Here is a 21,067-nt window from a genome sequence, read left to right on the forward strand (position 1 = left end):
GTCACACATATAAGTAAAGATGTATGTACAATAATTGAATATTATTCATTGACAGAAAAAACCCCAGTGAGGTACAGCCACAGATACTGATGTAAGAAGAGTCTTAAAAGTCAGTGGATAAAAGCCGGTGCTGTAACCGTGTGGACAGCACCACCCAGTTCCCGGGGAAAGAATGTGCAGGAAATTTACCAGTGGTTACCACTGGGGACTTGAGTGGAACGAAGGACTTTTTACTCCATACCCTTCCGTATGGATTGAAGCTTGGTAATCGTTATGGATTACAGTTTGGTAATCGTTATGGATTACTTAAATTACTTTTCTTGCTGCTAACATTTAAACATTGCAATGGCTCTGCGACAGTGACATGACTTCACAAACTGTCCCCCCCAGTCTGCAATAGATCCGCACAGGTCTCCGCATAGGCCTCACGAGGCACTCCGCCTGCGTCTTTGCGTGCCCTTCCTTTTACTTGGCGCATCTAAATCTTGTCGGTCCTTCAAAGACCAGCTCAAATACCAATACTTCCGTGAAGATTTTCCAAACTCATAATAACACTGCTCTCTCCCTTCTCACTGTTCCCACAGTACTTAAGCTATAACAGTTTTTTTGCAACAGTATGCATTCAATTATTTAACTTCATTTAATTAGCATTTATTCTCCAATTTATTTTTTCCAATTTGTATTTTTTTCAAATTTATTTTCATTTATTAGTAGTGTCTAGTCTATACTTTCACAAGTTAAACCATTTATGAATTTTAAACCTATTTCAATAAGATTTCTCTTGATTAGGAATGGTATTTGGTGAGCATATCCCTTTTGTTGACCTGTTATTTTTCCAATTTTTAATCTCTATTATGTCCAATTTTAAAGCATCTCAAGAGAAAGCATGCTTAAATTAATTTCGTCCTCCCCACTCTTTATAGTCAACGTGAGGCATAGCATTCAATAAATATTTTAACATCAATTATATGCTCCCTCAATATTTACCTATTCCTTAAAAAAACATATCTTTGTCATTTATGATCCCAGTTCCTAGGTCATTTGGCCTACATTGTATTTTCTTCATTTAGGGATGCGGAGATGGTATAAAAATCCACTTTTCAGAGTAAATTCACATTTTGTATATCTGAAATTTCCCTTTTAAGGGAGTTTTAAAATTGAGATCTGATTTATTCACAACTTTGATAGTAGGGAGACACTTACAGCTTCCTACCATATAGAAAAAAAAAAAAACCCTCATAAAAACAACCTAGGCTCTTAACACTCTATTTTAGTAACAAGAACATAAGAACATTAAATTGTGGTTAAAGAAGAGAATAAGTGTAACATGGTAGTATCAATAAATTTATCCAGGGTAAGAATTTTAAGCTTTATTTTGATAAGACCTTTCAGATTCCCTCACATCACAGCATATGAATAGGCAAAATGTACACAGATTGATTTTATACATGTCAAGCGCCAAACCCCCAACCCCAGGGAAGCAAGCTGCAAAGCACAGTGCTGGTCATTTAACTATAGGTAGTACCTTAAACAAAAATAAGTGCGTTTTCAGCACTTCAGTGAAATGAGGCTTTAATCAAAGAGACTTAATTCCATAGAGTGTCCTTTTTCAACAGTAATGAATTCAGTCAAGTCTGTGATTCCAAGCTCAAGTGACAATGTTAAGTGTGAGGCCAGCAAGAAAGGGCAACCAACCCTTGGGGGGTGTATTACAGTATGTGCTACATTCTGGACAATCTCTAAGTGCGTTCATTTTTAGGACTTGCTTTGAGTCTAATGAAACAAGCATTAGAGGAGAGCTCTGACCCCACTGGGAGGAAGCCAGTCAATTGCTCTGTCCCGGCACAAAGGCATTCTAATAAGGTGGTTTTTAATCATCTCCCACACTACTTGGTTCACCAAAGCTATTTCTGCAGCTACAGCTCTGATTAAGGAACACACAAATTTTAATGGAAGAAAATTCTGTACTTCCAGTTTTAAAAAGCAGACAGTTCTATGGAGAAACAACCATTTAAACATTTGGGTATACGCATGTTAAGTTTTTACTTCATGCCATAAGAGAAGGTTCTGATTTCAGAAGTTATCATTTTATGGACTCAGCATCAACTATTTACACAATACGTGTTTCATACAATTTTAGAAAGTGTAAGTGGCACAAAATAATCACAAACTTTTTATCAAATTCAAGTTTCCAGTGATCTTTAAAAAGACAAATTATATCTTTTTTGTTCAGCTAAGCTATCCAGTATGGTTATTATCTAGAAAATTCTAAAGTTATATAAAAAAAATTAGTCAAAATCTGTAACTTTGATAATTTTCAACTTTTAAATAGTCATTGCTCAAAATAAAATAAAAGGGCTCCTCTGGCATGAATAAAACTAAGTAATGGAGCTTACAACCCTGAGCCACTATTTGGAAGCTATTTTAGGTTTTACATAATTTACAGACTTAACACCACTATTTGTATTCAGATGAAAGCAATGACCTTTTGAAGTAATTGGCACCAGAAATGGCACTTATGTTCAAGAATCACAACTAGAAGCAACTGGAAAAATGGATGTGAGTTAGCACTTCTGTCCAAGTCTGGGGAATGTCATCTAATCGTTATACAATAGAAGCAATAGTTTAGAAACCTTGGGAAGCTCAAATTTCTTTAGTTATTTTTGTTTTACTAAACAATCTGAATTAAGCAGTATGTTGACCTTTCAAAACAAAGAAGGAAAAAATAAAACAAGAAAAACGCAGCCTGGAGCATTTTATTTTGGCAGAAGTCACCAAAGGCCTTTTCCTCCCTTCACTTTGGGTACATTGTCTCACCTGTCTCCCACTGTTACAAAAAAAAACAAAACAAAAACAAATCTCTGCTCAAAGCAGTCATACTTGAGAACATTATAGGGTTTACATATGATTTTTTTCTAATTTCCCATCCACCTAGACATTGAACTCTAAATCAGTATCTCAATCAAAACTTCTTTCATTTGCATGAAGTCTGAACCCCTAAATAACCTACACTGGAAGGGGCCTACCAGGTTCCTCAACATGACCTGTTTGTTTTTTTTTTGACTTTTTTAAATGATAAGAACAAAAGCTCCAGGTAGAAATTCACATGATTCAGGAATATGTTGAAAACATTATTTATCATAGTCCTTAAGATTTTCAAGTAAATGCTCCCAAATCGGATGTTATAAAGCTGATTAGCAACTGAAAAAAATGAGCCATTCAGATCACCCTGGGGATGTCTGCTGAGCTGTTTTATGAAACCTTCCTCTTGTATTTCATAGGATCTGAGTATTGAGGCCACACGCTAGCTAATACCAGGAACGAATTCTTCTGACCAAAATTTACCCTAACACCAATTTTCTCAACTCCTTTCTTTTCCCCAAATTGTTCAATCACATTTTAAGGTGGGGAATTATTCGAAGCAGGGTGTTTTATGCAGCACTGTACCCTTTACGAAACCTAACATTTTAATGAACTGGGAAACTTTTCACAACATAGACTCCATGTATTTCTAGAGATTATTTCTCTGTGCTGTATAACATATACTGTGAGAAAGTATATTTTGACTCAAAGAATAAGCTGAAATGCTGTACTGTGACAATATATTCATTAGTTAGATAATTTAAAAGGAAAGCTTATTATATATTTTATTAATTGCAATGCTTTGGTTATTTGGGCTTAATTTAACACTCTTCTGATTTTAAATTTTTATCTGTGAGGGCATCTTTTATTAAGCTGTTTGAGACTACAGAGAAAATGCTAACGCAACTAAATATAAATATAAATAACACAGAAGTGAAATATACTCCTACACATGGACAGGCCCAGCGTCAGACCACTGACGTTGTGCTCTCGGGGTTCACACGAATGAGTCTAGAAGCATTCCTCAGGTCCTGGAGCTGCTTGGCGGGTTTCCCCACACCTTCCTCGAACCTTTTCTCCACCACAGGGAGGACTGTTTCGTACAAGAAGGACGCGTTCTGCCTGATAAAACCCTTCTTCTCTGGGTCCTGTTCACACCGGAGACTGTAATCCACATGCTGAACGGCCACCAAGATGATTTCTACCAGGCTCTCCAAAAGCACCATGTGCAACTCGGGGAAGTACAGCTTCAGCGCCTCCTCCAGGAAGCCCATGGTCTGCTTGGTGAAGGCGACCACTGTGTAGCTGAGGTTCACCCAGCAGCCGTCCCCTGTGTACTGCTCAAAGTTGCCCACCCCGCAGCTCTTCATCTCCTCTTTGAGTTTGCCCAGGGCTTCCGGGGTCATCAAGTTCATCCTTCTCCACAACTCCTCGGAGTTGCGATGTTTCGTGGCTTCGATTATGATCTCTTTGTAACTGTGCAAGGCCCCCTGGATGTCTTTCACCAGAAGGGCGTGGATGATGAAGGTGAGGTCTAGTCCGATGTCACCCAGTTGCTGGCAGTGCTCCTTCGCCACCTTCACACACTCGGCCGCGGTAGAAAGGCTCTCCTTGCTATCAAACACCTGCTTGCTAAAAGCATCCACAAACATGCCCATGGCTGACCTCGCCCAGACCACAAAGGCAGAGTAGCAGCCACTGTCAGTGCCTGCAAAATCCGTCTCAAATTCCCGCGCAGTCTCAAGAAGGCTGGTAAAGAAGACATGGCACAGCTTATGGATGTAGAGCAGCGTGGCGCCTTCAATGCGGAGCTGCCGTATGGCCGTGTGCACCGCCGCCGCCCTGTTTCTCAGAAACAGCTCACAGGCCTTCGTGCACTGGCCCAGCCGGATGAGCTGACAAACCGCCCTGCGAGTGGCCTTGGGACCACCCCGCAGGGACCGATCAGGGGAGAGTTCAAACACGAGCACGTCGGTGAGCTGTCGCACACGCTCATCCACTCTGGCCCTCAGTTCTTTTACAGGAGGGGGGCTGGGCTTATCTTCGAGGTAATGGTTCAGTTTATCTAGCAAGTCCACGGCCCCTTCAAAGTCCCTCTGAGCAATGCAGACATCCAAGTCTTCCGGCAACTCCTGGATCCATTCCATCGAGAGGTCCACCTTCTCTTCTTCTACCTCAGGGACGGCTGGCTCATCTTCCTCTTCATCCTCAAATGGGTTACTGGCCTTGGCGGTCACCTGGGGCGGCCCTCGAGGGGCAGCCGCCTCCTCTTGTTCTCTTCGTCTTTTGTCACTGAGGGCCCTCTTGGTTTCCTCCAGCACTTCCAGCCACTCTCGTTTGATTTTAGCATTTTCCGCCTGAAAAATCCGGCTCTCGGGAAACATCAGCAGCTTGAACATGTCCTTCATGGGCGGGTTGTCCTTCACATTGACCACGGCCAAACCGTCTAGAGGGTAGAGGGCATTGTAGCGATACATCCCCCGCCGCTGCGGCAGCCAGGTGGCCACCAGCAAACAGTCGTTCATGAGAAAGCCATGCACCCGCTGCAGCTGGGCCATGTGGTCCGCCTCGTATTCCACCAGGTCCCCGTTGTACACCAGGTACTGTCCCGGCGTCTCCAGCAGGTGCCTGCAGCCTTCCACCTTCTCCAGCAGGGTGGTGAGAGTGCGCTGCTTTCCTTCCTCGCCCGGCCCCGCACAGTCGCGGGAGGCACCCCCAGGCGCGGGGAAAAGACCAGCCTGGCCCCGGAGGTGGTCTCGGCCCCCCGTGCCACCTCCTCCCTCCTCCCCTCCAGAGGCCGCGGCGGCCCCGGCGGCGGCGGCAGCCGGCAGCAGGGTAAGCGGGATGCTCTCCAGGCTGCTCTTCTGCTCGGTCAGCAGATGGCTGAGCTGATACATCTCGCTCTCCAGGTAGGAGATCTCGCGGGCCGTCTCTATGAACTGCCGGTAGTTTTGGTAGACGTTGCGCTTCAGGTTCTGCGCCGTCTCCTCCGCCAGCGCCTGGATGCGCTGCCGGTGCTCCTGCAGGTCCCGGTCCCCGTCCGACTGCTGCGAGAGCTGCTTCACGTACAACCGCGCCTCAAAGCCCGCTGATTCCAGCTGCCGCCGCAGGCGGCTCGCCCCACTGTCCGATATTGCCATCGCCATTTCCGTCTGAGTCTCACGCAGTCACTGTCACCCTCGCCGCCGCCGGTGCTGCCGCTGTCCGGGCCCACCCAGGCCCCGCGGAGATCCAGGGCTGAGGAAGCAGGATTGAAGAGGGACCAGTACGCCTGCGCCCGGGTCTGAGCTTCAGATTGTGCGCGTGCGCAAGGGGCCTAGTGAACACAGTGCGCCTGCGCGGGAGCACTCCCGGCATTGAGCGCTTGCGCTAGAAGACCGGTTGCAGAAGTTAGTGGAGGGCGAGGCAGCGAGAAGTAGGTATTGCGCATGCGCCGAGCGTGACTCAATGTTGGAAGTTATGGTCGTATGGTAAAGGCAATAACCAGCTTCCTGAAACCTTCCTCGGCCCCACGCCCTGGGAACCCACGTTTTGAGCCCGCTAGGAGATGTCGTGCGGAGTTCTTTTTATTAAACCCGCGAATATTGGTTTCGGGGTTTGGGGCAAGCTCAACTCTCGATCTCGAGGCAGTTTTCCCGGATTTCTCGCGAGATCCGCGCGCTGAAGCGAGAGCAGCTCGAGAATCGGTTATCTCCTGGGCGTTCGACGGGGCTCTCAGAACCTTCGGGACGTGCGGCGAGCCTAACGCCTTCGGACCCCGCCTGGGATCTTGACAGCGATGGATGAGGACCTGGTGTTGGCGTTACGGCTTCACGAGGAGTGGAACTTGCAGGTCGCGGAGCACGGTCTGGTCCAGGAGCCACTGTCCCTGGTGGACGCGTCCTGGGAGTTGGTGGACCCCACCCCGAATTTACAGGCCCTGTTTATGCAGTTCAACGACCAGTACTTCTGGGGTCAGCTGGAGGCCGTTGAAGTGAAGTGGAGCTTGCGCATGACCATGTGAGTCCCGAGCCCCGCTGGGGAAGAGAGGCGGGCTGGCGGTTTCCCCGCAGCCCCGGCCCTGGGATTCTTTTCTGTCTCCGCCCCGACTGTTCCAGGGTCCGTTAAACGAGGGCTTCTGGTTTTGGGACCGACAACTCCTCTGGTGTGTTTCTCCCTGCCCCCCTCTCTCTCAGACAACTTTGAGAAAGCTTTGTGGCCCACCCCGCTACCGTTTGACTTGTAACGGACACAGTGAGAAAAAACGTTTCTTTGACGCTTATCTCATTTGAAAATAACGCATATCTGATTTGTCACATGGTAATGCTTTAGGACCGAGGAAGGAGTAGCAACAGGTGCGCCCCAAAAAAAGAGTGCCGAGGACGGGGTGCTGTCCTCCGCGGTGCTCCTTAGGGCACCTCCACTGTGTAGTGGGCGGGGTGGACGTGCCCACGTTTCTGGACCCCAGGGATCTTCAGGGACGCCGCTAAAAGGATCCCTTTCCTACACACTAAGGCTGAGAAATTCAAATTTGAAATAACCTATTTGTACATGAACGCAGTTGCAAGTTTAAGATGCGCTTGTGTACCACCCTGCTTGGTTTTGGTACAAAACAAAACATTAAGATATGATACAGAATTGTGTTTCTAGTCCAGGTCTCCACATAGACTTCTGTTACCGTTTTGGAGAAGTGTTAATGGAGATCTGGCTGAGTGGCGACAGCTTGTCGGGAGGAACGGGGCGAAACCGGATTGTCTTCCAGCTGTTGCCTCCTGGCTAGGGTGAACTATTGTTCACATCGCTCCCAACTGGGCGAAGATGCAAATCTCTCCCAACAAAGAGGGTATGCTTTCAGGAAAGCCATCTGTGGTAGAGTTCTCTCAGTGTGAACTGCCCAAGAATGTGTAAGGATTTGCTTTTACATCTGTTTCCCTTTTGTGTATATTTGGTAAATAACACTTTTGTGGTGGTTGTTTTTCAGGTGTGCTGGGATATGCAGCTACGAAGGGAAGGGTGGAATGTGTTCCATCCGTCTCAGTGAACCCCTTTTAAAGTTGAGACCACGAAAGGATCTTGTAGAGGTATTCTTTGCATAAACGTGATTCTTAGCTCAGCACTTTAGAAATGCTTATTATTGATTTAGACTGCTGTCCATGTAAAAACAGTCAGTTTTCCCTCATTGCAAATTTAATAGTGACGCTAATGATTACCTTATATTTTTGTAGTGCTGCAAAGTTAAAGGTTTTCAGGTATATTAACCAATTTGATCTTTACAACAGCCCTGCTTGTTCAATGTGTGTGTGATCCTCAGTTTTATAAATTTTGATTGTCCTGTTCAACTACCATGGTGCTGCCCTCCCAGCGGAACAAACCAGCATGAGGACCCTTCATATCTAGACCTGGCGGTTGCTCCTGCTAGCAAAATGGAGCAGTAGAAACTCCTAGATTGCCTTTACTTGAGTCTAGCAAATGCCTGAAATTCCCCACGGTGCACACAGTGTGACTTGTCTCGCCCCACTTACACAAAAGAGCATAGGGCGGTAGAGATTGTATGGGCAATATGTAAAAACATGCTTGGAAATATGAGGGATGTTGTTTTTAAGGGTAATGAAAGGTAATGGGTTTCCCAACAATGTGAGTATACTTAACACTACTGAACAGTATATTTAAAAATGGTTAAGATGGTAAGTTTTATGTTACTGGTTTTGTTCCTGCATTCATGTGCACAGTTTTTTAAAAAAGTAAATAGTTATTAAGTGTAAAATGGTACAACAGAAATACTTGATTAATAAAAAGAAGGGAGGAATAAAGGAACAAAGTCTAGATAAAATAAAGAGAAAGGTGAGTCTAAACATTATCAGTAGTTATATTAAATATAAATGAACTAAACACTCCAGTTAAAGGCATGGAATGAATGACATGCTAGATTAAAAGAGACATGCTTAAAATAAAGACACATGTTAAATGTAAAAGAATGGAAAAAAGAAATTATCCAAACACTTAACAGAAAGCTATTGTGGCTGTATTACTAGTATCAGACTAAAGATTTAAGGGAAAAAGTTTTACTAGAAGAAAAGGGGCATTTTGTAATAAACACCCTATTAAATAAAAATAGCCTAACAACCCTACATGAAGTATAAATTAACAGAATCAAAAAGAGGAATAATCCACAATCATAGTTGTAGTTGTTAATACAACTCTCTTGGTAACTCATTGAATAAGCAGAAAAAAATAGTAAACATAAAACACAAAAAAATTGAAATGATTAACCCCATCAAACTTACAAGGAGCCCTAATTAGAACAGTAGTTGCTTAGTGAATACAATTCATTTTCAGAGTTGATCATTTTAAAAGGAATATTTTCATAATGACCAAGTTAAAATGTTTGAGTCTCCCATTTTTCTGTTCAGCATAATTTTATAAGACTAAACTTAATTAATGCCAATCTAGTTCTGATGGAAATTCTTTTAAAAAATTATAGAGGATTATAAAAAAGGTATGCTTTTGAAGACCTTTATGATTTTCCCTTTTTAGAAGATATGTTCATATTTTTTAGAACAAACTATGAAACAGCAGCATTAATGCTTTTGTTACTTTTGCACTTAAATTTCTCCATCCTCCGTGCAGAATGCAGTAGCTTTTGTTTGTTTATTTTAAAATTTTCCATGAATCAAAATCCCAAAACCATAGAAAGCTGTACAGAGAAATCTTGTTCTCCCCCAGCCCTCTCCATGGTGGACTCACCACCTACGAGGATTCCGTTATTACTAGTTTCTTTTTTCTTTCATTGTTCTATTTTGCAAATATTTACATCCACTCATATTCCTCCTCCCTGCCATTTAACATACTTCTTACACAAAATACTATATCTACTCTTCTGTACTTTGCCTTTACTAAAAGAGCACACTTTGTAGGTTTCTCCAAATCATTTTCTAGACATCTTTTTCATCCTTTTTTATGGCTGCATAGAATTCTATTCTGTGGATGCACCATAGTTCATTCAGCCAGGCCCCTGTTGCGAAACACATTTCCAATCTTTTGCCACAATGAAAATACTTTGGATGTATGACGGTTCATATGAGCCTAGATGTTGCTGGGTCAAAGGCTAAATGCACTTGTGATTTTGTTAGATGTTACCAAATTCTTCATGGTACTATTTTGTACTCCTGCCAGCGACATATGGGAATGTTTATTTTCCTTAGCTTTACTAGCAGTGTCAAACTTTACTAATTTTTTATTATTTTTAAATAACTTATCAAGGGTTTTCCTAATCTTGATAAACAAGTGGCATACTAGTGAAGTATTTACATTTATTTTTAGAAATGAAGTTGAACATTTTCTCATATATTTATGGGTCATATTTGTTTTTCTGTGAACTCTCCGCAACTTTTGGGTTGTTGGTCATTTCCCTGTAGACTTTAGGAGCTTTTTGTATTTAAGAATTAATAACCTGTGAGATGAGTTGTGCATATATTTTTCTGAGTTTGTTCACTTTACTTATGGTGTTTTTCCCCCATGTAGAATTTTAAAAGTTTTATGTAGTGAATTAATTGATCCTATCTTCTGCATTTTGATTAATAAGGAGGCTTTCCTGGAACAGGGAGTTCCTAACCTGGGATCTATAGAGCTTTGGATATTCTATGCAAAGTTTTGTGCATGTGTGCTTGTATAACTTTTCTAGAAAGATGTTCCATGACTTCTATCAGCTTCTGAAAGGAGCCTGTGATCCAAAGCAGGTTAAGACCACAGGTGAATAGAGTAAGAAAATGCATTTTTATTTTAAAAGCACCATAACAAATTCATTTGCCTTTTCTGTTTCAGACCCTCTTGCATGAGATGATACACGCCTACTTGTTTGTCACTAATAATGACAAGGACTGGGAAGGGCACGGCCCTGAGTTCTGTAAGCATATGCATCGCATCAATTGTCTGACTGGAGCCAACATAACGGTATATGAAGCATTTGTGGTACTTGGTAGCTGTTCATCCAGTAATTTCTGGGATTTGGTTAAAAACAGCTGTGTAGAAACAAATTCTATCTTTGAGGATTCCCCCAGCAGGCGAGAGACCTAGAGTAGCTGACTGGCTGGGCTGGACCCCGGAAAGGAGCCGCAGAGCCGGCGGCCCAGGGCCTCTGATCACTTAGGGTGACATGTCAGGCCTGCGACCCCTGTCTTCTGGGCTATTACAGTTGTCTCTGAATGTGTTTCCGTATTGTAGTCTCCTCCTTCAGTCCACCCTATGTTCTGCTACCGTTTCCTGTGTCATTCCCGTCCTCAGAAGTCGTCTTTGGTTCCCATTTGTGCATAATATTGTAGGAGATGGCAGAGCGTGGGGTTGAAAACGCATGAGGAGTCAGACTACTTGGGTTCAGATGCTGGCTCCACTGATTATTAACTGGGGCCTACGCAGCTCTCCCAGCCTCAGTTTACTCACGTATAAAATGAGAATAATGATACTGTCTATTGGATCCTTGTGAGGATTAAAGGAGAAAATACATGCAAACCATACATTTATTTATTTTTAAAAAATTTTTTATTGGGGAACTGTTTTTCTAGGACCCATCAGCTCCAAGTTGAGTCGTTGTTTTCAGTCTCTTTGTGGAGGGTGCAGCTCAGCTCTAAGTCATGTCGTTTTCAATCTAGTTGTGGAGGGCGCAGCTCACTGGCCCATGTGGGAATCAAACTGGTGACCTTGGTGTTATGAGCACTGCACTCTAACCACTGAGCCAACCAGCCGCCCCCATGCAAAACAGTTTAGCACAGTTTGAGCACTAATTAAATATTAGTTTTTATTGTTATCAATTCATTTTATCAAATAACCTCTCTATTCCTTTTTGCTTACCTCCCTCAAGTCCCTGCTTAGGTGTTTCCAACTGAACTTATCACCTGTCCTCATAGGTCCTCTCCCTGAAATGTGCTACCTCCTGTTTTCTATCAAAATGCTCTTCTTCTTTCCAGTGGGCTATAACGTCTCCCTCCTGTGAATCTCCTGGGCAGACCCTGAACCTTTCACAGTGTTTTATTCTCCCGCTCTACCTCTGAACACAGGCGGCTCTTACTCCTTCTGGACCCCTGGATCCCACGGAGCTTCGAGCACCCCTGCAAGGGTTAACCCACACTGAACCAAGTAGAACAGTAATGCCTACAGAGATTACATTCTTTGGTGTTTTGAGTATTCCCTTGTAAAAGGCCTGAGGGAAAATGGAAAGCACTTACCTCGGGGTATTTTTCTAGCTGTCAGTGTTAACTTTCTAGAGAGCTCATTTAATTAGTGGAGAGAGTCACTTCAACATCAGGAAAGTGGCTTGCATGAAAAACAATCACATAAAATCCGGATTAGCGAAAGAATTCCGGAGTTGCCAGTAGAAAAGGCTCCTAGTTTCTTCCTTAGAATTTGCACTTCACACCCAGTCCTGGCAAAATCCCTGTTCAGCGGGAGGAGACTCGATTCTCTTGTTATGGGAGTCTGTGTTTATTTAGGGGACATCTCACTTTTTCAGGTTACATTCTATTATAACAAACGCCACAGGGCATCCATCCTCACAATGCAGAACATTTTTATTTTAGTGACTACATTGTTAAAAAGTCACATCCCCAGGCAATAGGAGTTATAGGAACTGGGAGCAAAACAGACCCAATTCCCAGACTTTCTGGCCATTGAATTTGTAAGCAGAATTCTCAGCATAAGACAGAAGGCCTGGAGCTGGGCTGCACCCTCCATGCTAGGATTGGGGGGACAACAACTTGGGGAAAGTCCTGGAAGTACACACTGTTCCCCATTAAAGTCCTGTTCCCTTTCCCCAATAAAATCTTAAAAAAAAAAAAGGCAGGGTTTCAACGTACCTCTGCCTGCAAGCCTTTGTCCTCCAGTCTTTCTGTACATAATAGAATGTGCATTGTTTGAATGCTTATAAGTAATAGAATTTTTTTGCTTATGATGGAGATAGTGAGTATAAAACTATCTGTAGAGTTAAGAAAGTTTAGCCTTCTTTCCTACAAGGGGAATGTATTACAAAGTTAAACGTCTTTGGTGAAAAAAATCTCACATACAGTTGCTGCTGATCTTATACCAATAGTAGTGTCCCGTTGAGAAGACGGAAGAAAAGGCACTCATAGTCATTTAGGAGAATCTGTCAGTGGTGCCCTGCCACCCTCAGTGCCACCACGGTGGGAGGGCTCACCTCCCTCTCAGTCAGAACTCTCCTGTATCTGTCTTCTGCTTCCGTTCTGAGTAAGACTTCACTGAGAGGGAGAAACAGAAGGGTCCTGTTGAAGGAGGGAAGGTACATTTACAGATAATTGATTGGACTCAATGACCGAAGCTTCCGTTCTGTCAGCACGTGCTCACGGAGCAGCTTCACTGTGCCAAGCCTGCATGAAGCACTAGGGGTGCAAAGATGGAAATACTGGAATTCTGGAGAGCGTTTCACCTATAAATAGATGAAATGATACCCCACAGACTTATTACAAAGAGCTGAGATGGGGAGCGGGCCTAGCAGAGGCCGCACGAGGCAAGGTGCTTGTGCGGTTCCGGCCCAGCATTGAAGGAAACAGTCCTTCAGAACCTTCAGTTTTGTTGCTTCAGGGGAAAGTTCCAGCCGACTGTGGGAACAAGCCTGTTAGGGCAGTACACAAAATATCCTAATTTTTGATAATTTAAAAATTTGTTTTTTAAAACTTTTAGTGTATGTAGCTTTTGTTTTTTTAAAATTTGTGTTCTAATCTCACATTTTTCTATTTTTATAGTTTATGAAGTATTACATTATCTGCTGTTCCTCATTAAAATGAACTTTTGAACAGAAGCTAAATATAGTTGTGTTCCCCAAAATAAAACTGCAGAAGGCTCTGGGAAACTGAAAAGTTAAAAAAAAAAAAAGCTGCTAAAAGTGTAAAACAAAACAAAACAAAAACACAAAAAACAAAAATTAAAAAAACTGCTTATATAATTTCTTAAGGTGGTTAACTTGCCTGCTCAGTGCTAAACTCTCTCCTGACCAGGTGTACCACAATTTCCACGACGAGGTAGAAGAATACCGGCGACACTGGTGGCGCTGTGACGGGCCATGTCAGTTCAAAGAGCCCTATTATGGCTACGTCAAACGCTCTACCAACAGGGCCCCCTCTGCTCATGACTACTGGTGGTCCACGCACCAGAAGACCTGCGGCGGCACTTACGTCAAAGTCAAGGAGCCAGAGAACTACTCAAAGAAAGGCAAAGAGAAGGCAAAGCCAAGAAAGCAGCCTGCAGCAGCTGTAGCAGCTGCAGCAGCCGCTTCAAAGAAGAAAGGTAACCCGTGACCGCGGCTGCCGTGTACACACAGCTCTGTCCTTGAGAAGTAGTATTCAAAGAAGCGCAGGGAGGGTTTCTAGTGCAGGTGCTCACGTGTGGCCTTCAGAGGACAATCCCAGTGTCCATAAAATGGTGGCAGAAAATAGACTTTGCTCTATGTAGATGGGAGTAAAAGTAGAATCGTTCCCACTGATGTTGGAGGGTACAGTCGCTTTCCCTATCTTGACTTAGTGAGTCATTAGGAAACAGAAGGCAAAAAGATTGTCAAAATAAAAATAATTCAAATAACAATGCCCGGAACGTAAGTCCTCACTACACCCCTTCCTATCAGTTGGACTCTAGCCAAGTGACTTCTCCTATTGATGTATTTTCATTGGGAGAGGAATGGGAAAAGGATGTGACACGTATATGCCCGAACTTCATCTTCAAGATTTATCCCTTTCCTATGAAGTTCAGAGTCCCTGCCTTTTGAAGAGGTGTCCAGGTTACCAAGGTTAATGCTTCTTCCCGTGGCAAGTTGTTGGTGTGCTGGAACTCTGTTTCCCAGATCTCTAGTGTTCAGTTGAGCTAGAGAAGAATTTAGTGGAGGGATTCTGTCCTCGTTGTGAGGAGGGTGAGAATGTGTAGCAGACTTAGCTCCTGGAACTAAACCTGACCACTCAGGGAGTTTCAAGGTGAAATTACTTTGTGGTTGGTCTTTGCGTGGTAGAATACGTTACGTAAACAGGAGGCTGCTTTTTGTCCTCGATGTTCTCAGTACAGAGCACTCCGACTGGAAAGATGGTCTTTCATTAATAGGTAGGTACGTGAATCAAAGTTAGAATAAAATAGTATTTCTTCATTTTGAAAAACTATCCTTTGGCTTAATATTAATATTTGGCTTAAAATTTTGAGTCAAGGAAAAATCTTATTTGCCTCTTTTGCAGGGAAACCCAACAGAGGTGAGACACAGCTGTTAATCCCTTTTAGTGGGAAAGGATATGTTCTAGGAGAAACAAACAATTCATCTGGGAATTTGATCACTTCACACGCTGCTAATAAAACTCAAGATCTTTTAAGTCAAGACCATTCAGCAAATGCTGTAAGACCTAATTCTAAAACTCAAGTGAAATTTGAACAGAATGGTTCAAGTAAAAAAACTTCTGTAGTCTCACCTGTTCTTAACACCGGTCACCAAAATGTTTTAAGCAACTATTTTCCTAGAGTATCAGATCTCAATCAGAAAACTTCGAGAAGGGTGAATGGATCTCCAACACAAAGCCTAACTGTGGGCGACGTCAGTAAAAAGCCCGTCTCGTCTAGCTCTCAAAGGGCTTCAGCTTCCAAGGTGTCGCTAAGAAATTCTTTGAAAGCAGTGGGCTCCACCTCTGCGACTGCATCCCAGGGTGTGAGTGGGCCCGAACGTGAATCCCCGAGTAAACGACGCAAGCTAGGAGACAAGACTGTTTTTGATGGTTTTTTTATCAAGAAAGAGCAAGTACAGGTTGGTGGCGATGAGCCACAGGGTAGTTCTCATCCCGCAGCTGCAGCTCAGAATTCCAGCAGCTCATCCCTTCAGAGCCAAACGGTCAGCTGTCCTGTCTGTCAGAACGAGGTGGTGGAGTCTCAGATTAACGAGCACTTAGACCGGTGCCTTGAACGCGATGGCGACAGTGTCCAAGTCGGAACAAGTCTTTGAAACAAACTGGGTCTCACATGCCCCCAGTCTTACCTCAGCAGCATGGCCTCAGTCACTCAGGAAGGTGCGGTTCATACTCAGATTTGTGGGTTATAATCTAGTTCCTGTGACCAATACCGAATTCTAGTTTATATACTCATCCATGAGTTTGGAATGGAAAGTACTGTCAGAGGTGCTATGTTTACACTCACTCTCGCCTTGCATACACTGTAGCCCAGAGTTTGTTCTGCACGTTTACATGTATAATTTTTAGACACTTTTGGTCTTGCTTGCTCTTAGAGGTATTTAAATCTGTTAATCTTTTGTTTGTATGCTTCCTTCAAGATATTTAGTGAGGATTTAAATATTTGGTTAAATTGACTATTTATTAATATTAAAACTCATTCCCAGTACTGTTAATATTCATGGTGTGAGGCACAGTAACCAAAAACATCATCTAGAGTACAAAGTATATAGTTGTTTTAGGGTTCTCAGGTATTTAAAAAAATTTTTAAGTTCCCCAAAATCTTAACAGGAAATAATACATTTTATATATTTTAAAGAATATTCTGTTTTACTTTGGTGGCAGATTTTAGATTAAAGTAGATAAAGAGTAGAGTAAAATTTATTTTGTAATATTACTAGTAATGAATAGCCACTATAATCCTGTAGGCCAGGGTTTAGCTGTTTTCTTAAAATTTAACAAAATGAGTGACTAAAGCATGGTGCTAAGTGACTGGTGTCTGTGACAACACGGTCACCTAGTTTATCTCACTAGGGTTACTACTAGGAGCCTAAGCCAAAGCTGAAACTGTTATAATAAAAGAAATAACATTTGTGCATTTAAACATATTTTTGAAAAATTCTGTGTTACGGCAAAGGGCCCATACTTTATCTGTTTACTTCGTCTTGTGCTGTATCTCTAGCATGTTGCCGTGTCCCAAGACCTTAGTTGATTTTTTTAACTTTGGTGCCACATGACTTGTACGTGAGGTGCAGAGATCTGAAGCGTGCGGTGCCGTGTTGTCCTGTGCAACTACTTCCCAGATGAGTCAGAGCACACGACGGTGACACAGGAGGTGCCCTCGAGGCTGCCCTCCTAGTCCGCACCCACCACCCCTAAAGGGAATTTCATCTGTCACCCCAGGTTAGCTTAGCTTGGTTTTGAACATCATAGAGTAGTATCTTGTGTGTAGCAGAAGGTTCTTCTTTTCATTGTAGAATTTGTGAATTTGCCAAAGTGTATACATCCATTTTAAAATTAATAGACATTTGAATTATTTCCAGTTGGGGCTGGCTGTTAAGGACAATCAGTGCTGCTCACCCCTTCTGTCCTTTCTCCTGGGCACATACCCAGATGGGGTCGCGGGCTCACAGGGTGTGTTTATGGTTAGCTTAGGACGTGGGGCAGTTTACGCTCCTACCAGCAGCAGAGGCGAGTTTTAGTTGTTCATTTGTCAGCACTGTCATCAATCTTTGTTTTAGCCTGTCTGGTTGAATGTTCACAAGTTTTAATATTTCTTAAGTATAGTGTTTAATAAATATAAATGACTTAAAATGTGTGTCTTATGTTGAATATATGCAGTTCCTCTAATTCATTTCAACAAACTGTGTAGTTGAACCTTTTTTGAACCCAAACTGTACAAGGTTCTGGTGCTATGACTAAGACAGGCCATGTCCCCAGGAACTTACAGGCTGGGTGGGAGACAAAAGCAGATGGATTTCAGTACAGTAACCACTGTGATGGGTTTCTGCTCAGTGGGAACAGTCAGCACAGCCCAGGCTTCAGGGATGTTTCTTGGAGAAGATGACGTCTGAGGTGCTCTAGGGCGAGTCAAGTTAGCCTGGTGGAGAAGGATGGAAAAGGCCTTGGAAGAGAAGGAACACAGAAAAGGCATGGAATAGATGGCCCCGTTCTCCTGGGAGAACTAGGCTGTTTCAAATGAACAGGGTATAAAACGTCGGGGGTAAAAGGCAAGAGAAAGACTGCAGACAGATGAAGCTAAGTGGAATTCTGAGGGCAGAGATTCTGTCCAGTTTGTGGTCCTTGGTAATACACATTTTCAGATGGGGCGATGCACCGGGGGTGGCCAGGTCTGTAAGCCAGTCAGGAACATCTGAGAAGGGTTTGGATGGATTCTCGGGGCAACATGGCTGGGAGGGAGAAAGGCAGTGGCAGGGATGGAGAGAGGAGGGCCTTGAGAAATATTTACGTGTGAAATCAAGAGTTGGCCAGTGTTAAGCGATGATGGAAACATGTTAGCTGGCAAGAAAATTGAAGTTAAACTTAGAATTAAATAAGCCTTCATTTCAATCCATGTTGAAAAGTTTTGAAAAATCTTGCATCGTAATTTTGTCAGTCCCAAATCTAGTCATTTACATACAGTCATTTATTATATCAAAGGAATAGTTTTCTGTTGACTTAACATTTTCTCCCTTTTAAAGCAAATTTCCTACTCTTACTAACAGCTGGTGATTCTGGGCCAGCCTGCAGATGCCAGCACCATTTGAGGGAAGTGAGGAGTGGACTTTCTGTATTTTAAAGTCAAGGTTAGACATTATCTAGCAAACTTAACTCTAAATTTAGAAGTTTCGTCTTGCTTTTGTAGACTATAAATGCATGTTCTAACTAGAAATTCTAAGGTGGGTGGGAAAATATGACAAAAACCTCACCGTCCGGTTGTCCCAAAGCTGAGACGGTATTTTTTTCAGAGCTGATAGGATTTTTAAGTAAATTAGTGTTGAGCAGCTGCTGTATGTTCCTGCCAACGCGGTGCCAGCTGTGACCCTGGCTGGGCACATGCGGTGCCTCACCTCGCTGGGCGGCTGGGAGAACAGAGCTGAGCTCTCAGTTCTTTATTGAGAGGCGATGGTTCTCAGTTCTGAGGCGACTGTTACTCAGTCTCCTGTTTCATCCTTGAGGCTACTACTGTTGCCTTTTTAGCAATTTGTTGTTAATTACAGCATATTCACCAAATGGAGTGAAATACACAATTATTATTACAGATTAAATTGCCGAGGGGGTTGAAATGAACAAAAAAGGACGTTAGAAGTTATATGATTAGATACTCATCTTCACATAACTTTTTTTTTTTTTTTAAAGATTTTATTGGGGAAGGGGAACAGGACTTTATTGGGGAATAGTGTGTACTTCCAGGCCTTTTTTCCAAGTTGTTGTCCTTTCAATCTTAGTTGTGGAGAGCGCAGCTCAGCTCCAGGTCCAGTCGCCATTTCTAGTTGCAGGGGGCACTGCCCACCATCCCTTGCGGGAGTCGAACCGGCAACCTTGTGGTTGAGAGGATGCACTCCAACCAACTGAGCCATCCGGGAGCTCTGCGGCAGCTCAGCTCAAGGTGCTGTGTTCAACCTTAGTTGCAGGGGGCGGAGCCCACCATCCCTTGCGGGAGTCGAGGAATTGAACTGGCAACCTTGTGGTTGAGAGCCCACTGGCCCATGTGGGAATCGAACCGGCAGCCTTCGGAGTCAGGAGCATGGAGCTCTAACCACCTGAGCCACCGGGCCGGCCCCATCATCACATAACTTTTGAAATAACAAGGAGCCATCTTTTTTATTTTTTAAAATTTTTATTGGGGAACTGTGTTTTTCCAGGACCCATCAGCACCACGTCAAGTTGTTTTCAATCTAGTTGGGGACGGGGGGGGGGGGGTGCAGCTCACTGGCCCATGTGGGAATCGAACGAGCGACCTTGGTGTTATGAGCACTGTGCTCTAACCACTGAGCAAACCAGCTGCCCAAGGAGCCGTCTTCTCAAGTGGCTCTGGAACCATATTCAAGTTTACGATGTAGAATATTGTGAACAGAAACAAGCTGCTGTTTGCTTGCTTCACTGCTGGTGCTAAACCTACCAGAAGTTACCCTCTTGGTCACTGAACACCAGGTGGCACTCGTGGTAAGATAAATGTCTCTGAAAAACCAGAAGGCAACATAAAGCCAAATGGACAAGACAGAAACTTGCCAAGAACTGTAGCGGTAATTGCCAGTTCTGATTCATAGAAAGGAAAGGATCGGTTATGATCCCAAGTCCTGTAAGAGGTAACCCAGCAGGCCAGGAATGTGCTTGTTCATACAAGAACTGATGTACAGGGCACCTTCTTCTCCCTAAACTCGCACTTATTTCACTTTTCACTCTGAACACTAACGTAATAGTCTTATGCAAGAAAGAAACCAGTACCCACATGGAACAAAACATGGTAATTCCCAACAGGAAGCCTTCCAGACAAGGCCAGACCTACACTTTTCCACTATTTCTGAAATTACAGTGCTTTTCCTTTATGTCTAACGCTGCTCTGGATCGTCCAGCTTAGTCTAGAAGCTTCCTAGGACATACGCGTCCTTTGCCCCCTACATCAGAGGCTAACAGAACAGGAGCCTTTCAGATTCTTGTGCTCAGGGAGGGAAACACATTTCTCAAGTTCGTGTTATCTGCTTTTGCAAACACACCTTAGCGATCGCTGTCTCCATGCTTCTCTGAAGAATCCAAGTTTGTGTATTTCCAAGCTAGAGTACTCTTAACACAAATCATTCCAGGTTACAGGCATTCCTTGCAAACTAAATACAGCTGGCCCTTGAACAACACGGGTTTGAACAGCACAGGTCAACTTACACGTGGGTTTTTTTCAATAAATATCATAAATATATTTTATGACTTTTACTTTATTGTAAGAATACAGTATATAATACATATGACACACAAGATACATGTTAACTGGTTGTTACCGGTTAAGGCTCCCAGTCAACAGGCCCTATTGGTAGTTAAGTTTGGGGGAGTCCAAAGTTACCCGTTATTTTTGACTGTGCTGGGTGGGGACCTGGGAGGGAGGGGGCACGGGTGGGGTCCCCTAACCAACAGTATACCAAAATCTGCATCAAAGGAGCTGGGAGGGTACTTCTTGTTTTACAAGATTGCTCACGGGAGTCTTTTATGTATTTGTGTACATTTAAAGTAATTCACTAGATAAATGTGTGTATATATACATATAAATGGTTTCCAGGGACTCATTTATAAAGATGCACCCACTTCTTGTTCAATTGCATTCGTAACACCAGATATTCAAATGGCCACGTCCATAGGCTCCACAGGATGGTGTAGCTTAACAAGACGTCTGAGTCACCGTACTGTGTTCAGTTGTTCACTGCTGTGTGGCATTTAGTTGTGTAAGCATGCCAGAATGCACACGTGTGTGTGTGTGTGTCCATTCTGTTTTGAACTCTTGGCTGCTTTCCTACCTTTTCTCAACACCCTTCATTATATTTTTC

General features: G+C 43.3%; 2 protein-coding genes across 3 annotated transcripts; one reads left to right on the forward strand and one right to left on the reverse strand.

The window, feature by feature from the left end:
- Positions 1 to 1,355: 1,355 nt before the first annotated feature.
- On the reverse strand, positions 1,356 to 6,137 carry EXOC8 (exocyst complex component 8). Its single transcript, XM_019757367.2, has one exon. It carries the CDS (start codon positions 6,006 to 6,008, stop codon positions 3,831 to 3,833), a length of 2,178 nt encoding a protein of 725 aa, XP_019612926.2. The 5' UTR covers positions 6,009 to 6,137; the 3' UTR covers positions 1,356 to 3,830.
- A 142-nt stretch (positions 6,138 to 6,279) lies between these two features.
- Positions 6,280 to 17,348, forward strand: SPRTN (SprT-like N-terminal domain). 2 transcript variants are annotated; one of them, XM_019757368.2, is made up of 5 exons: positions 6,280 to 6,861; positions 7,823 to 7,922; positions 10,663 to 10,791; positions 13,842 to 14,130; positions 15,060 to 17,348. In XM_019757368.2, exons 1-5 carry the CDS (start codon positions 6,641 to 6,643, stop codon positions 15,809 to 15,811), a joined length of 1,491 nt encoding a protein of 496 aa, XP_019612927.2. In that variant the 5' UTR covers positions 6,280 to 6,640; the 3' UTR covers positions 15,812 to 17,348. The 2 variants fall into 2 exon arrangements, with proteins under 2 accessions (XP_019612927.2, XP_019612928.2); XM_019757369.2 differs by lacking the exon at positions 15,060 to 17,348 and having other exon boundaries at positions 6,507 to 6,861; positions 13,842 to 14,271.
- The last annotated feature ends 3,719 nt before the right edge of the window (positions 17,349 to 21,067 follow it).

This window comes from Rhinolophus sinicus, linkage group LG12, assembly GCF_036562045.2.
Source record: "Rhinolophus sinicus isolate RSC01 linkage group LG12, ASM3656204v1, whole genome shotgun sequence".
Lineage (NCBI taxonomy): Eukaryota > Metazoa > Chordata > Mammalia > Chiroptera > Rhinolophidae > Rhinolophus > Rhinolophus sinicus.

Coding starts and splice junctions, on each gene's coding strand:
- SPRTN (XM_019757368.2), top strand. CDS start 6,641: ATGGATGAGGACCTGGTGTTGGCGTTACGGCTTCACGAGGAGTGGAAC. Junction 6,862..7,822: donor TGGAGCTTGCGCATGACCAT/GTGAGTCCCGAG, acceptor GTTGTTTTTCAG/GTGTGCTGGGATATGCAGCT. Junction 10,792..13,841: donor TGACTGGAGCCAACATAACG/GTATATGAAGCA, acceptor TCTCCTGACCAG/GTGTACCACAATTTCCACGA.
- EXOC8 (XM_019757367.2), bottom strand. CDS start 6,008: ATGGCGATGGCAATATCGGACAGTGGGGCGAGCCGCCTGCGGCGGCAG.